The sequence below is a fragment of the Bufo gargarizans genome, chromosome 3 (assembly GCF_014858855.1).
Source record: "Bufo gargarizans isolate SCDJY-AF-19 chromosome 3, ASM1485885v1, whole genome shotgun sequence".
Lineage (NCBI taxonomy): Eukaryota > Metazoa > Chordata > Amphibia > Anura > Bufonidae > Bufo > Bufo gargarizans.
The window spans coordinates 187,869,840-187,888,151 of NC_058082.1; the positions used below are offsets into that span (position 1 = coordinate 187,869,840).

General features: G+C 42.6%; 1 protein-coding gene across 1 annotated transcript in view; it reads right to left on the reverse strand.

The window, feature by feature from the left end:
* ABCC4 (ATP binding cassette subfamily C member 4) overlaps positions 1–18,312 on the reverse strand; it is a 318,763-nt gene that overhangs the window by 141,722 nt on the left and 158,729 nt on the right. Inside the window, exon 20 of the mRNA XM_044284601.1 lies at positions 13,214–13,293. Within this exon, the coding sequence (XP_044140536.1) occupies positions 13,214–13,293 (80 nt within the window). The remainder of the gene's footprint in view (positions 1–13,213; positions 13,294–18,312) is intronic.

Sequence of the window (18,312 nt, forward strand, 5' to 3'; positions counted from 1 at the left end):
CACGGCCTGCAATGTATCAGTGGGGAGGAAGGAGGGGCTGCGATTCAACTGCTGTTTGAATCGCGGCGGGGCCCAGTGCAGTCACTGTACTCTATTACATCGGGCCCCGCACACAGCAGTATTCAGATGTAAAGTGTAGGCAATCCACATGTAAAGTATAGCGATGGTCTGCGGTAGCGCAATTCACGTAGTACTCACTATTAAACTCCCGTACTAGCAGGTAGGCTGGCCGGTCACTCTTCTTCACGTGCATGCTCCACCTGCTTCATTAATAAAGTGAGAGGAGCATGTGCGTGACGAAGGGAGTGACCGGCCAGCCTGCCTGCTAGTACGCGAGTTTAATAGGGAGTACTACGTGGATTGCGCTACCGCAGAGGATTGTTAAACTTTACATATGGATTGCCTACACTTTACATCCGAATACTGCTGTGTGCGGGGCCCGCTGTAAGAGTACAATGACTGCACCAGGCCCTGCCACGATTTCAACACCAGTGGCCAGCTTCCACCGCCTGTATTGGGGTGGTCACTATTTACACACGGGCAGTTATTGGGGGGGGGGGGGGGGGGGGGAATCTGTGGATGACAGATATATAGCATAAAATACTATATGTGGTTGCCCTCAGGAGCGGTTGGATCGCACAGGCGCAGGCAGTAGTAGGCGGTACTGCGCCTGTGCAAGATTTCAGCCAGACGAATTGAAGATTCCAGGTATGTGGCTTGAATTAATTAGCTGACGTAGCAGAGGGGGCGGCGCCGTTACACTAGGGTGTGGGATGATACTGCATAACGAGGAGGCGTGCTTGGGCTCTAAATAAAGGCGGTCTAGGCACTGCAGGGGGGCGTTACTGGGCTCAGAGGCTGAAGAACAACGCCCCTCTGGGCACCTTCAGGGTTCATTTGCATAATACAAAGATAGTTTTTATAGCAAAATGAAAGCATGAATATAAGAAAGAAAACCACTGCAGGTATTTTATTAAACATGGCAATGCTGAGAGCTTAATATGGTCAAACCAGGTGACAGATTCCTTTTAACATCTATCTTTGAGTACCTCAATGAAAATAAGCAAATAACGCCATATCAGCATGGCTTCATGAGGGATCGGTCATGTCAAACTAATGTAATCAGTTTCTATGAGGAGGTAAGTTCTAGACTTGACCAGGGTGAGTTAAAGGATGTCTTATATCTGGACCTCTGGACCGCATAAAAGGTTAGTATATAAAATGAGAATGCTTGGACTAAGTGGGTAAGTAACTGGCTGAGTGATAGAAAAAGAAGGTGGTTATTAATAGTTCACACTCAGGTTGGGTCACTGTCACTAGTGGAGTACCTCAGGGGGTCAGTATTGGGCCATATTACCTTCAATATATTTATTAATGATCTGGTAGAAGGCTTGCACAGTAAAATATAAATTTTTGCAGATGACACTAAACTGTGTAAAGTAATTGACATGGAAGAGGACAGTATACTACTACAGAGGGATCTGGATAGATTGGAGGCTTGGGCAGAGAAGTGGCAGATGAGGTTTAACACTGACAAATGTAAGGTCATGCAAATGGAAAGGAATAATGCAAGTCACCTGTACATACTAAATGGTAAAACACTGGGTAACACTGACATGGAAAAGGACCTAGGAATTTTAGTGAACAGCAAACTAAGCTGTAGAAATCAGTGTCAGGCAGCTGCTGCCAAGGCCAATAAGATAATGGGTTGCATCATCCATTGATCCCCAGGACTGTGACTGATGAGGGGACATCCTCTGCCTCTAGAGGAAAGAAGGTTTCTATACAAACATAGAAGAAGGTTCTTTACGGTAAGAGCAGTGAGACTATGGAACTCTCTGCCTGAGGAGGTGGTGATGGTGAATTCACTAAAAGAGTTCAATAAGGGCCTGGATGTATTTCTGGAGTGTAATATTACAGGTTATAGTTACTAGAGATAGGTTGTTGATCCAGGGAGTTAACCCGATTGCGTGATTGGAGTCGGGAGTCCTGAGTCGCATAAAAAAGGGGCAAAGAAGGAAGAGGTTAACCAATGAAGGTTTTCCCTGCTATTAAGGCAAAGTGCTTAATGGTTATTGAAGGACACCTATAACTGGGGGAAGGGCAGGAGGCAGCAATAGCCAGTGAGCGCCATCTTCTGCAGTGAAGAAAAGCGCTATTTTATGTATAGGAGACAGAATAGAAATGTCACCAGCAGCATGGACCCTGAAATAAAAGAATCGTACTTTCCTGCTCCACCTCTCCAGCCAATGACTGGCTTCAGCGGTGACATGCTGCTTGTTGCCATATTACTGCTGAAGCCAGTCATTGGCTGGAGCTGTCCATGCGACTATGCCCAAAGCCAGCCAGATGTAAACAGCGCAAGGATGAGAAGATGGAGGCAGCAGGACGCAGGTAAGTATAAATCTTCTATTTCAGGGTCCATGCTGCAGGAACTTGTCATTTTTACTGGCAAAACCCTTTAATCCCCTATAACACTACACAATATTCAGCCAATTACTGGGAACATGTGTTCATAGGAACGCTCATTCCTGATATCTGGCCTGTAGAATCGTGCTGCCGATCAGCTGATAAGCAATCACTCATTTGTCGGCTGATTTGCATATTTATCAGGATATATATATCTTCACTGATTAACTTTTGTATGATAGTAAATGGACGTACTAAATACTGTTTACTGCCTAAATAAAGTACGTTAAAAACACTATTTCATTTTATTAAAAAGTTATCTCCACAAATATAGGCCGATAGGGTAAACTTGAACGGATTCAGACCAATAATTATGCTGGTTCCTAAATTGACCCTACCACAAGAACTCATTATTGTGTGTAGGAGTATGGAAAACAAAGGAACACTCCTATTGCAGTCCTAGGAGTATATCTGCACTAGTCCCTCAGGGCTGCAGTCCCTATAGACCACGGGTGTCAAAGAAGGCCCGCGGGCCGAATCCGGCCCGCCAGACCTTGTCATGTGGCCCGCCGGCCTTCACCTTTTATTATCACTTCCTGCAGGCGGCCCCTGCAGGAAGTGATAATAAAACTACAAGCGCTCGCTGAGACTGAGAGGAGGGAGGAGGCAGGCTGGGCGCTGGCAGTGTGAGTCATACGTCACGCGCCTGCGCCGCCCACTTTATGAATGAAGCAGGCGGCGTGGGCGCATGACGTATGACTCACGCCGTCAGCGCCTGTCCTCCCGGCCTGCCTCCTCCCTCCTGCCTACCGAGCGGCGAGCGCTTGTAGTTGTAAGTACCCACAGATCCCCCATAAGTGTCACCCACAGATCCCCCATAAGTGTCACCCACAGATCCCCCATAAGTGTCACCCACAGATCCCCCATAAGTGTCACCCACAGATCCCCCATAAGTGTCACCCACAGATCCCCCATAAGTCCGATACAACCGGCCCTTTGACGGTGACCAAACTGCTGATGCGGCCCCCGATGAATTTGAGTTTGACACCCCTGCTATAGACAGTGCGTACCCTATTTCTGTATAGGACCAATATGTGGGGGGGAATGTTCCCTATTGGGGCTCAAGTAAGGGGAAGAGAGTCAGCCTACATGTATCAAATATATCCTGCAGTCTAATGCTCAATTCATCAGGAGCATTGATCTAAGTGTCTGGCCGAGACTATGCACGGCGACCCTGATGGTGGGTATGCAGCAATCACACAAGTACACTTGATCTAATTGCTGACTATATAACTTGATTATAGACGCTGAACGCCTCTGATGGCGTGCGTGCAGCAAACAACGAGCCTCTCGGCACTACAGTAATATATCTGAAGAAAAAGTTTAATGGGCTACAATGATTTCCAGGGCCGGCTCCAGGTTCATGTTGGCCCTTGGGCGATAAAGTCTCAGTGGGCCCCCTTGTGGCATTTTGAACGGCGCTTACAGCAATGAAACTGCATTTATTATAGATGAAATACCTTACACGAAGCATGCTACAGAGCAGATACACAGGTCCTTCTAAAAAAAATTAGCATATTGTGATAAAGTTCATTATTTTCTGTAATGTACTGATAAACATTAGACTTTCATATATTTTAGATTCATTACACACCAACTGAAGTAGTTCAAGCCTTTTATTGTTTTAATATTGATGATTTTGGCATACAGCTCATGAAAACCCAAATTTCCCATCTAAAAAAAATTTGCATATTTCATCCGACCAATAAAAGAAAAGTGTTTTTTAATACAAAAAAAGTCAACCTTCAAATAATTATGTTCAGTTATGCACTCAATACTTGGTCGGGAATCCTTTTGCAGAAATGACTGCTTCAATGCGGCGTGGCATGGAGGCAATCAGCCTGTGGCACTGCTGAGGTGTTATGGAGGCCCAGGATGCTTCGATAGCGGCCTTAAAGGGTTTCTACCACTTGAATATCACATATTTGGTGTTCAGACACTAGCGATTCGCTAGTGTCTGTTCTTGCCTACAAGCTAATTATCACATTAATCCGGGCTGCCGATACCTCAAAAAAAGCACTTATATCTTTATGCAAATGAGCCTCTAGGTGCTATGCAGGCGTTTTTCTAAGCACCTAGAGGCTCCGTCTACCTTGCATTTTGCCGCCCTGCGCCTCGCTCCAGCACGCCCATCTCTCACTGTAATCGATCCTCCCCCTGCTTCAGCCTTCCGAAATCCCGCGCCTGCGCCGTCCGTCGCGGCATTCGGAGGCATTCGGCGCAGGCGCAGTCAATGTCTGACCGCTCCCTGCTCAGACATTTCAACTGCGCCTGCGCCGATGACGTCACAGAGCTCCGTGGGACAGACGAAGCCCAGCAGCAAGCGGTCAGACATTGACTGCGCCTGCGCCGAATGCCTCCGAATGCCGCGACGGACGGCGCAGGCGCGGGATTTCGGAAGGCTGAAGCAGGGGGAGGATCGATTACAGTGAGAGATGGGCGTGCTGGAGCGAGGCGCAGGGCGGCAAAATGCAAGGTAGACGGAGCCTCTAGGTGCTTAGAAAAACGCCTGCATAGCACCTAGAGGCTCATTTGCATAAAGATATAAGTGCTTTTTTTGAGGTATCGGCAGCCCGGATTAATGTGATAATTAGCTTGTAGGCAAGAACAGACACTAGCGAATCGCTAGTGTCTGAACACCAAATATGTGATATTCAAGTGGTAGAAACCCTTTAAGCTCATCCAGAGTGTTGGGTCTTGCGTCTCTCAACTTTCTCTTCCCAATATCCCACAGATTCTCTATGGGGTTCAGGTCAGGAGAGTTGGCAGGCCAATTGAGCACAGTAATACCATGGTCAGTAAACCATTTACCAGTGGTTTTGGCACTGTGAGCAGGTGCCAGGTCGTGCTGAAAAATGAAATCTTCATCTCCATAAAGCTTTTCAGCAGATGGAAGCATGAAGTGCTCCAAAATCTCCTGATAGCTAGCTGCATTGACCCTGCCCTTGATAAAACACAGTGGACCAACACCAGCAGCTGACATGGCACCCCAGACCATCACTGACTGTGGGTACTTGACACTGGACTTCAGGCATTTTGGCATTTCCCTCTTCCCAGTCTTCCTCCAGACTCTGGCACCTTGATTTCCGAATGACATGCAAAATTTGCTTTCATCCGAAAAAAGTACTTTGGACCACTGAGCAACAGTCCAGTGCCGCTTCTCTGTAGCCCAGGTCAGGCGCTTCTGCCGCTGTTTCTGGTTCAAAAGTGGCTTGACCTGGGGAATGCGGCACCTGTAGCCCATTTCCTGCACACGCCTGTACACGGATGTTTCTACTCCAGACTCAGTCCACTGCTTCCGCAGGTCCCCCAAGGTCTGGAATCGGTCCTTCTCCACAATCTTCCTCAGGGTCCGGTCACCTCTTCTCGTTGTGCAGCGTTTTCTGCCACACTTTTTCCTTCCCACAGACTTCCCACTGAGGTGCCTTGATACAGCACTCTGGGAACAGCCTATTCGTTCAGAAATTTCTTTCTGTGTCTTACCCTCTTGCTTGAGGGTGTCAATGATGGCCTTCTGGACAGCAGTCAGGTCGGCAGTCTTACCCATGATTGTGGTTTTGAGTAATGAACCAGGCTGGGAGTTTTTAAAAGCCTCGGGAATCTTTTGCAGGTGTTTAGAGTTAATTAGTTGATTCAGATGATTAGGTTAATAGCTCGTTTAGAGAACCTTTTCATGATATGCTAATTTTTTTAGATAGGAAATTTGGGTTTTCATGAGCTGTATGCCAAAATCAACAATATTAAAACAATAAAAGGCTTGAACTACTTCAGTTGGTGTGTAATTAATCTAAAATATATGAAAGTCTAATGTTTATCAGTACATTACAGAAAATAATGAACTTTATCACAATATGCAATTCTTTTTAGAAGGACCTGTATGTGAATCAGTCCTTATGTGCCTACTTTTATTTTCTACCCAGTGTTTCAGTGCTTCAGGTCTACTCACAGATATGTGCCCCCTTCATAGTAGATATGCCAAGATATGTGCCCTCTTACAGTGGATATGCCAAGATATGTGCCCAGTGCCCCCTTCACAGTGGTTATGCCCAGATGTGCCCCCTTCACAGTAAGTGAAAAAAAATACTCTTCGTCTCAGTCATCTGGCTCCTCCCATGATCTGCGCTCCCCATCAGCAGCAGCAGGATACTGTGACACATTGCGCTGCTGTGTAGGAGAAGCAGAGGCTGATTCCCAGCCTGCCCCACTCCTCCTCCTACACAAATCAGCAGGACCATGTATGAGGACATTGTGCTGCTGCTACTGTGGAGCACTGGCAGCTCAATGGTGGAGCGGGAAGCAAATAGTTCACCGATTCAGTGGCGTGCCTACAGTGTTTGGCACCCAGGGCAGGTACTCTCTCTGGAACACCCCAATACTTAAAAAAAAAATTGTAACCCCTCACAGTAATATTGCTCTCATTGTACAACCTTCATAATAGTTTTGTACAGATGTGTGCCCCTTCACAGTAATGCCCACTGTGCCCCCTTCACAGTAAAAAAATGCCCTCTGGCTCTATGCCCGCTCCATAGTAATAAAGCCCTCTGTGCCCGCTCCATAGTAATAAAGCCCTCTGTGCCCGCTCCATAGTAATAAAGCCCTCTGTGCCCGCTCCATAGTAATAAAGCCCTCTGTGCCCGCTCCATAGTAATAAAGCCCTCTGTGCCCGCTCCATAGTAATAAAGACCTCTGTGCCTCCTCTGTATTAAAAACAAAAAAAACACAGTATACTTCTCACTTTGACCGGTTCCTGAAGCTCACAGTCCTCTCTTCCCTGCAGGCACAGATCTCTCTGCAGCACTGTGCAGGCAGAGCTTATGCAAATTACCGGGCTGCAGGTTCCGCCCACACAGGCCTGCAAAGCGATCTGTGCCTGCAGGCTGAATGGTGGAGCGAGAAAAAGGCTTCCTGCTCTACCATTCAGAGCGCGGCCGGCCTGAGGGAAGGAAGGAGCATTGGGAGCTGAGCGGTGAGTGACAGAACCCAGCTCCCTGCGCTCCAGCAATGAGCGCTTCCATCTGTATTGATGGAAGCGCTCATTGCTTCTGACCTCTGACAGCTGTGCTGTGGGCCCCGACACTTGCCCAGGTATGCCGGGTGCTGACGCCAGCCTTGATGATTTCAAAGTAAATAGATTGGACAGCACAGTATATGTTCTGATGTTTTACTGACATTATTGGAATTAATTTTACCTATTTTCACAGGTTACATTCTCCTGGTCATGTCTACAATGTGAGGTTTCTTTTTTTTTAACCCAGAACTCAATTTCTTTTAAACATTAAAAAGGGTTGCTCCAACATCAAATGCCAGTTTATACTCTTTTGGTAGCCATTTTTTACTTTAAGGACCAGGCCAAATTTTGGAAATCAGACGTGTCACTTTACGTGGTAATAACTTTAGAACGTTTTTATTTATCCAAGCCATTCATGTTTTCTCGTGACAAATTGTATTTCACGCCTGTGGTAAATTTGAGTCCACATATTTTAGCAAAAATTTCAAATTCCCTGCTTTTAAGACAGTGATACCTCATAAAATAGTTATTACTTTACATTTCCAATATGTCTATTTTACATTGGCATCATTTAGGAAATTTATTTCATTTTATGTACAATTTTAGATGCAATTTTTACGAAAATTTCCAAAACACGCTTTTTAAAGGACCAATTCAGTTATGAAGTCACTGTGGGGCTTACATGATATAAACCTCCCATAAATTACCCCATTTTAGAAACCACACCCCTCAAGTTATTCAAATATGATTTTACAAACTTTGTTAACCCTTTATAAGTTTCCCAATAATTAAAGGAAAAAGGAGTAAAAATTTTTAAATTTTAACTTTTTGCAGATTTTCCATTTCTCCTGTAAGGCACTAAGGGTTAACACAGGCGTGCACCACCAATGAGGCAAGGTAAGGCGATTGCCTCAGGCAGCACCAGGCAGGGACAAGAGGTGGGCAGCGGAAGAGCCATGGGCAAGACAGCAATACAGTTGAATGCCGCAAAGGGGCATGGGAGCGATGTCTCCCTGGTCCACCATTTCCTTTCCTGTAGCCTATAAGAGGTCTGTGTCATCATTATCGCACTGTCTGAGCTGGGCTGTATATGGCTCAAGGCACAGACTAGAAGAGATTTGTGTCTTGCACTGCATTTCTGATAGCAGAAGATAAGTATTTGAGTTTATTGTTTTTATTTGGCAGCATGGTTCGGCCACAATGGACTAGGAGTCATTATTTTGTAACTGGAGAAAGCACTATGGGGACATTGCCGCTGTAAAAAAAAAAAGAAGCATTTTTGTACTAGCACACATTATAAAAATGGGCCAATATGGAGACATTGGTTCTACTGGGAGCACTAAAAAGGGGGTAGTTTTTTGTACTGACATGTTATAAGGGAACATTTTTTGTACTGGCACATTTGGGCATTTTTTTGTATTGCGCATTTTATAAGGGAGCATTTTTGTACTGGCACTTATTCTAAGGTGGCCACTATGGGGACATTTGTTGTACAAGGGGCACAAAATTATTATTATTTTTTTGGTACTGGCACACGTCATGTGCGCAAATATAAAACTGCTCCCTTATAAGGGGATATTTTTGTACTGCCACACATTATAAGGGAGCATTTTTTGTAATGGCACATTGCAAGTGGGAATTATTGTACTGCCAAACATTATAAGGGGTATTTTTTGTACAGGCATACATTATAGGGGGAATTATTACTATTGAGTGCACTGTTACCACATAGTGTACACTGTGAGAGTGAATTATTACTATTAGTGGGACTTTAGGGAGGACTGTTACATTAGAAGGCACCCTGGCACAGTATCAGTATCGTAACACTATATTTTCAGCACTATAAGTGCCAGGGACAATATTTGATGGAAAGAGTTATTTTTTAGGGCACTTTGTGCCAATAAATTATTAACATTATTAATCGTGGCACCATCTCTGTGGTACTAGTAGATAGTATTTTCAGGGGAACGGTTTCTGCAGTATAGTATTGGGAAGCACAGCTGGGACAGTATTAGAAGTGGCAGGATGGGGTGTTCAGTAGGTGGGAGGATGATGGAAAAGTAGGAAACTAATCTGTTTGTCAAAATGCAGAGATGAGAGATGGGTGAAAAATCATCATGGTGGTCTGGTGTGAATTGAGAAAATAAAGGAGAACATCTACATCAGAGGACACGTCACTGGATGTAAGGGGCATGTGGCGCTGTGTTCTCCTGTATGTTTTGTAGCTCTGTATGTAATGGTTTTCCAACTATGTATTTAACAGTAGGGCTAGAGGGAATGGCTTAGGTTAAGAAATTTGCATTGGTGGGCACCCTTTCAGTTTTCACCTCAGGCAGCAGAAAGGCTAGGTGCACCCCTGGGTTAACAGAAAAACAAAACTCAATATTTATTACCCTGATTTTGCAGTTTAAGACCACATATGGGGTGTTTCTGTAAACTTCTATATGGGCACACAGCAGGGCGCAGAAGGGAAGGAGCAACATATGGACTTAGCTGGGACATTTTAGGTTGCCATGTTGCATTTGAAGACCCCCGATGCACCCCATTTTAGAAACTATGGGATAAGGTGACAGTTTAATTAGTACTACTTTGGGGAACATATGATTCTTGATAGCTTGATATTACACTTTTTGGGGAGGCAAGGTAAGCAAAAAATGGCTGTTTTGGCACCATTTCTATTTTTTATGGCATTCACCTGACAGGACATATCATGTGTTATTTTGAAAGAGCAGGTAGTTACGGATGGGATGATATTAAATATGTATATTTTTATGTTTCAGTTTTACATAAAAAAAAGCATTTTTGGAAAAAAAAATTATGTTTTTGTGTCTCCATTTTCTAAAAGTAAATTTTTTTTACGTTTTCCTGCTGATTGACTTGTTTTTGCGGGAAGAGTTGACGTTTTTATTGGTACCATTTTTTGGTAGATAAGATATTTTGATCTTTCAATAATGTATATATATTATATTATATTTTTTTTACAGCATTCAGATGAGGGGGTAGGTCATGTAAATTTGTATAGAACTGGTCATTACAGATGCAGCAATACCCAATAGGTCACATTTTTTATTTATTTCAGTTTTACACAATAAAAAAAAAGATATATTTAAGAAAAAAAAACAAAAAACATGTTTTTGTCTCTCCATTTTCTGAAAGCTATATTTTCTTTATATTTCTGCTAATCGTATTGTGTAGGGGCTTATTTTGTGCCAGCAGATTTAACATTTTTATTGGGACCATTTTTGGGTACATAAGATTTTTTTCATTGTTTAATATTATACTTTTTTGGGGCAAGGTGACAAAAAAATGGCACTCGGCTACATTCGGAACTCATGGAAGTGAATGGAGAGCCCAACTACACATGTGCGGTGCGCTCTTCTTCATTTAAGGGATCTGCTCTAGGCTCCGATATCCTAGCAATATGCTACCAATGTGTGATATGAGCCCACCCCTTTAACAATACTTAAGTCAACAATTAAAAGATACAATATAATTTTTAATCCCAATAAATTCAAAGACAAATGAATAATATGATACACATACAGTCCCCTAACACGCATATCCCCTAACACGCATCTGAAAGATAATTGTTACTTTGTTTCCCTCCATAACACAACATTCATATGCTTTATTTATTAATTCTATATGTTCATAAAAACTAAATGAGCCTGAATCATGGCTACCCAAAGTCTAAAAGGGGTTGTCCAGATCCAGAGCTGAACCTGGACATACGAGCATCGGAGCATTTCATGCTCGGATGCTCTCCCTTGCCCTGAGCTGGATCGTTCAGGGAAAAGGCTTTTTTGTTTACATTTTTACACTGCTTGGCGGAAGCTTCCGCCTAGAAGTGTTGCCGGTGACATCACAGGCACTAATACACAGGCTTTAGCACTGCCCTAGCATGTAAAACAGGCGTGGGCAATGCTAAAGCCCACCCATTAGTGCTGGTGATTGACGTCACTGGGCTCACTACTAGGAGGAGGCTCGGTTCGTCACTGGATCCAATGAAAAAGCCCTTGCCCTGCACAATTCAGCACAGGGCAAGGGAGAGCATCGGAGCATGAAATGCTCTGATGCTCATAACGGAGGGGCTACATGGGTGAAGGGGTTATGTCGGGGTTAAGCTCTGAACCCGGACAACCCCTTAAACAATAATGGATACAGCAAACATTTCCCGTTCCCCCACAGCCTTGCTTCCCGCATCTTCCTATCTCATTCCTCTGCTCATTGTCATGCTTTATGACTTCTTAAGTTATACGATTAGAACATTTTGTACTGCAGTTGTCCACACGTGTCTCAGCCGTCATCTCAGTATATGTCTTAATGTTGTGGAGATGCATGCTTTGTGCCCAATATATACTGTACATCTGCTCATACACTGATATTAATATCTTCTCGTCGGCCTTATTAGGCTACATGCACACGTACGCAATACACGGGCACCAGCTGTGTGCATTCCCCATCACGGATCGCGGACCCATTCACTTGACTGGGTCTGCTATCACAGAGATGCGGAACGGAGGCACGGATCAGAACCCCACAGAAGCACTACGGAGTGCTTCAGTGGTGTTTCTGGCCGTGCCCCCGCACAGCAGAAAAGTAGCGCATGCACTACTTTTTTGCAGTAGGAATCGCGGACCCCATTCAAGTAAATGGGTCCTCGAAAGGTGTACAGTGCTAATCTTAAATTGCATCCCAAACTGTGTGTATTAGGCTTGGTACCGGATAATAATTTACAATCTGTTATAACTACTGGTATAGGAAGAATGCTATATCAAGCTAGGAAAACATTGGCAGCAAAGTGGATCCAATCCATACCTCCTGACATATCAGAATATATTGCTAGATTAAATATAGTAATTCGCTTAGAAAGAGGAGTATATCAGAAAAGGAAATGTCTATCCAAATTTGAAGCAATCTGGGGCAGCTGGATCGATAATTCTGGGTGTTGCAGCTCCTGGTTGGCGCTTACAAGGAGTTTTTCTATATAAGGTTAATGCAGCGAGGATGGAGGATACATAGGATATTGGGTGGTAGCAGGTGTGTGGTGCATATACAGATGCTTGTTGGTGAATGGGTTACCTGACATTGAAGTGAGGCTGTATGGGAAGATGGCTGCTGGATTGTGATGTCTTATGAAATATCGGGGATTGGAACTTGATGGTGGAAGATGGTTTACTGAGGGGTATTGTGGTGCCGACACCCCGGGAATGTTGGAATAACAGAGGTGACTATATATGTGTCCTGCCTTATTGGGAATGGGAGGGGGGTGGGTTATGGGTCTTTTTGTTCATGGAAAATATTAGTATTCGTGCTAGATATGTTTTGATACCTGTGTTTCTTTGACGATTTAGGTCATGTCTTTCGTGGATATGCGTAATATAATGTATATGGTATATATATTATATGCGATAGATACGGTATAGGTCTGCGACCTGAAAGAACTGTCATGTTGATGTGATAGAACATGTCTAAAAAAAAAAAAAATTGTTAATAAAGAAACATCTGATTTAAAAAAAAAATGGGTCCTCGAGATCTGCATGCAGCTGCCCCACGGTCTGTGCCCGTGCATTGCGGACCGTACGGAGCCCTAACATTCGCGTGCATGTAGCCTTACTTAAATATTTAAGTATTGCATTATGCTGTACTTTGTGACAAATGCTCATCATATCTACTCTTGACAAATAAAAATGCTTTAAAAAAAATTACAAAATTTGAAAAATAGGTTTCATTTACCTGCATGAAGTCCAAAAATGTAAAAGGTAGCAAGTCATCCAGGTGACCAATATCTTTGGAAAACCGATTGAGAATCCTTCCTGAAAGAAAACAAAATATATAGCATTTATATACACTTACAAAGACAAGGGCTTAAAGGGGTCATCTTACTTCAGCAAATGTCATTTATCGTGTACTCAAAATTAATACAAGGCATTTAATAATGTACTGCTATTGTCTATATTGCATTTTTTGCTGGCTTGATTAATTTTTCCATGTACTATAAACTTCTAATTTCCACGGTTACGACCACCTGGCAAATCCAGCAGTTGTGGCCGTGCTTGTACACTATAGGAAAAAGTACCAGCTTCTCTGTTGGCAAGGACCATGGGAATGTGCATAGGATGGTACTTCCTATAGTGTGCAAGCACGGCCACTGCTGATTGATTGCAGGGTGGTTGTAACCATGGAAACGAGTAGTTTAAAATGCGATGGAAAAATCAATCAAGCCAGCAAAGAAGGCAATATGGACAATCACAATACATTAGAAAGTGTCTTGTATTAACTTTCGCTATATGATAAATGCCATTTGCTGAAGTGAGACAACTTCTTTACCTTTAGATGACCTTGCAATGTTCCATTTTAGCATTTTCGTTTGTTAACTCCGCGCCTTCCCAGAGTCATAACTTTTTTATTTTTCCGTTCACATAGCCTTATGAAGGCTTATTTTTTGGTACCATTTATGGTTGCATACAATGTAGTGGGAAGCGAGAATTAAATTCCAAAAATGGGGGAGAATTTGGAAAAATAAAAATAACAATTCATTATGTTCACTATGTGGTAAAATTGACCTATTACCTTCATTTTCCAGGTCAGTACAATTTTTCTTGCGTTTTAATATGTATGGAGCTGTATAAGGGCTCATTTTTTGCGGCGCGATCTGTACTTTTTAGTGATACCATTTTGAAATGTGTGTGACTTTCAAAATAGGGAAGTTGAAATGATATCAGATGGCAAACTGGCTTTTTTTTTTTTTTTTCCATTCGATTTCCCATTGTGTTCATTGATGGGTTTATAGTCATCATTGAACACTTCATTTTCAATATACTGCAACAATACAATGCTGCCACCTACTGGCCCGTATTGGTATTCTCCACTAATAGTCGCCGAAGCCTGCTTGATGCTTCGGGCTATTAGTGCAGTGTAACAGGTTCCCTGATCTCAGCATCTGAAGGGTGAAACGTATGTGATCAGCTTTATGGTTGATCACATACATGTGCCGAGGGTCTCTGCTGCATGGAGCAGGCGCCATGTTTAAAGAGGTGACTTCAGCCGTACATATATGGTGCAGGTCATGAAGGGGTTAAGCTGACTGTACACATTCAATAGCTGTCGGCCATTTCTCCATACACATACATGTTTGGTCCACTGAGCGTGCATGTGTTGTCAGTCTTACCTCGTGGAAGAACAAAAGGATTGGGTGATAAAATTCAGTTCACCCAATCCTTCCCTCCCCCAATATCATCTGTCAAGGGAGAGTCAGAAGCTTAATCATACACATTAGACTGTGCCCAAAACTACTCATCTTGGCAGGTGTAGATGACAATACACTAATGTTTAATAAGGGCCCTTTAAAAGACGAACTAAAAACCTTTCTTGTTGATGATTGGATATAAAAAAAAAAAAAAAAAACACTACTCAAACTACCCAATCCTCAATTTATTTTATGCATATTTCAGAAAAGTATTGAAAACTGCTATTAAACCAGCCCCCCCACCCCCCCAGGAACTTTGCTTGCCTGGCGAAGATAGTGATATTTTGAAACATACATGACCAATTTGAGATCTTTTGCAAGACCTGAATAATATTATTGGGGTCATTTATCAAAACTTGTGTAAAGTATAACTCGCTTAGTTGCCCATAGCAACCAATCAGATCCCACCTTTCATTTTCCAAACGAGCTGTCCAAAATGAAAGATAGAATCTGATTGGTTACTATGGGCAACAAAGCCAGTTCTACTTTACACCAGTTTGATAAATGACCCACTATGAATAAAAATTAAAATGCATTTCCATTAAATTTATACAAAATTGACCACAAGAGATTGAAAAATTTGTGCTTTTTTAAGATTTATGACTATACAGTAAACCACTTAAAGAGCAGTCGCCAAATGTAGTACCCATCTTGTTCTCAATACACTGTCTTGGGTAGCAGTGTTCAACGTCCACTATATCCTGGTGGTATCATTTACTTGTTTCTATGACCAGCCTCTCATGTTTCCTTAGAATTTAATATGAAAATCAAGGATTTTGACTTTGATGGTCTACTTTTCCCACAGTTCTTCATCTGCCTCAAAAAACTCCACACAGTTACCAGACTTGTGATGCAACCAATCTGTTCCAAGCCACTTTACTGTCTTTATCGTCTTCAGACTCCTTAAGGGCTCTTTCACACGAGCGGATGCCGTGCGGGTAATCCGCTGCGTGAAAGAGTGACAAGCCCTGCTCGGACAGCAGAGACACAGAGCAACAACATGATTGACAAAGCTCCGTGCCTCTCTGATCTTTTTACTACAAAATCACAGTGAGATAAAGTTGTCACCGTGATTTTGTAGTAAAAAAAGGTCACAGGGAGGCACGGAGAATTGTCAATCATGTTAATGCTCCGTGGCTCTGCTGTCCAGAGCGCGGCTTGGCTCTCTTTCACGCAGCGGATTACCCGCACAGCATCCACTCATGTGAAAGAGCCCCGTTTCATAAAACCCAATTTAATAACTGTAGTGGTGGCATTATCACCTTTCCGGGGTCCACCAGTAACTCTTAGGACTCATGCACACGGCCGTTGTTTGAATCCGCATCCAAATAGAGACCCCGGGGTTAAGGCGCCCTCTGCATGCGCGAGCGGGCGCCATGTTTAGGGATCGGACCCATGACTTAAAGCTACATCATGGGTCCTTAACCCCTGTAGGAAGTACCGGTACGCCCTGTTTCCAGTGTTCTTAAGGACTCAGGACGAACCGGTACGTCCCAAGTTTAAAAAAAGATCGCCGCGTCCATATCGACTGGCTCTATACACATATCACATGACCTAACCCCTCAGATGAACACTGTAAAAAAATAAAAAATTTGCTAAATAAACCATTTTTTTGTCACCTTACATCACAAAAAGTACAACAGCAAGCGATCAAAAAGGCGTTTGCCCACCAAAATAGTACCAATCTAAGTCACCTCATCCCGCAAAAAATGAGCGCCTACCTGAGACAATCGCCCAAAAAAAAAAAAACTATGGCTCAGAATATGGAGACACTAAAACATGATTTTTTTTGTTTTAAAAAAAGCTGTTAGTGTAAAAAAAAGTATACATATTTGGTATCGCCGTGTTCGTATCGACCGGCTCTATAAAAATATCACATGACCTAAACCCTCAGATGAGCACCGTAAAAAATAAAAAATAAAAACTGTGCTAAATAAACCATTTTTTGTCACCTTACAGCACAAAAAGTGCAATAGCAAGCGATCAAAAAGCCATATGCACCCCAAAATAGTGCTAATCAAACAGTCATCTCATCACGCAGTGGTGAGCAGGTGTAATTACACCCAAGCCTTCCCATTCATTTCAATAGGAAGGCTTGGGTGTAATTACACCTGCTCACCACTGCAGATGCAATGGCTAGAAGGTAAACAGTGAAGAGGAGGCAGCGCTGACACCGTCTCCTCTTCAAACAGCTGATCGGAGGGGGTGCCGGGTGTCGGACCCCTCCGATCTGATATTGATGACCTATCCTGAGGATAGGTCATCAATAAATATAACTTGGACAACCCCTTTGAAGAAATTAAAAACGTAAAGATTAGGTATCCCTGCGTCAGTAAGACCCTGCTCTATAAAAATAGCACATGATCTAACCTGTCAGATAAACGTAAATAAAAACGGTGCCAAAACAGCAATTATTTGGCAAATTTTCAATTTTTATCCATTTTTTCCAGTAACAAAGGAAGGATTAACAGCTAAACCAAACTCAATATTTATTGCCCTGATTCTGTAGTTTACAGAAACGCCCCATATGTGGTCGTAAACTGCTGTATGGCCACACGGCAGGGCGCAGAACGCCATATGGATTATGGAAGGCAGTTTTTGCTGGACTGGTTTTTTTTTTTTTTTACACCATGTCCCATTTGAAGCCCCCCCGATGCACCAATAGAGTAGAAACTCCAAAAAAAGTGACCCCATTTAAGAAACTAGACCCCTCAAGGTATTTAAAATTGATTTTAAAAACTTTGTTAACCCTTTAAGTGTTTCACAAGAGTTAATGGCAAATGGAGATGACATTTCAGAATTTCTATTTTTATTACTTTGTTTTATTACTTTAATTTAATATAGAGCAACCAAAAATCATATGTACCCTAAAATAGTACCAACAAAACTGCCACCTTTCCAAAATGGGGTCACTTTTTGGGGTTTCTACTCTAGGGGTGCATCAGGGACATGGCGTCAAAAAACCAGTCCAGCAAAATCTGCCTTCCAAAAACCATATGGCGTTCCTTTCCTTCTGCGCCCTGCCGTGTGCCCGTACAGCAGTTTATGACCACATATGGGGTGTTTCTGTAAACTACAGAATCAGGGCAATAAATATTAAGTTTTGTTTGTCTGTTAACCCTTGCTTTGTTAGCGGGAAGAAAATTATAAAAAAAATATTAAAAAGGGAAAATCTGCCAAAAAGGTGAAATTTTATCTCAGTTTTCCATTAATTCTTGAGGAACACCTAAAAATCAGTTTTGAATACCTGGAGGGGTGTAGTTTTTTAAATTGGGGTCATTTTTGGGTGGTTTCTTTTATGTAAGCCTTACAAAGTGACTTCAGACCTGAACTGCTACTTAAAAAGTGGGTTTTGTAAATTTTCAGAAAAATTTTAAGATTTGCTTCTAAAATTCTAAGCCTTCTAGCGTCCCCAAAAAATAAAATGTAATTTACAAAATGATCAAACATGAAGTAGACATATGGGGAGTGTCAAGTAATAACTATTTTTGGAGGTATTATTATCCATTATAAAAGTAGAGAAATAGAAATTTGGAAATTAGCTAATTTTTCCAAATTTTGGAATTTTTTTTGACGTAATTTTACC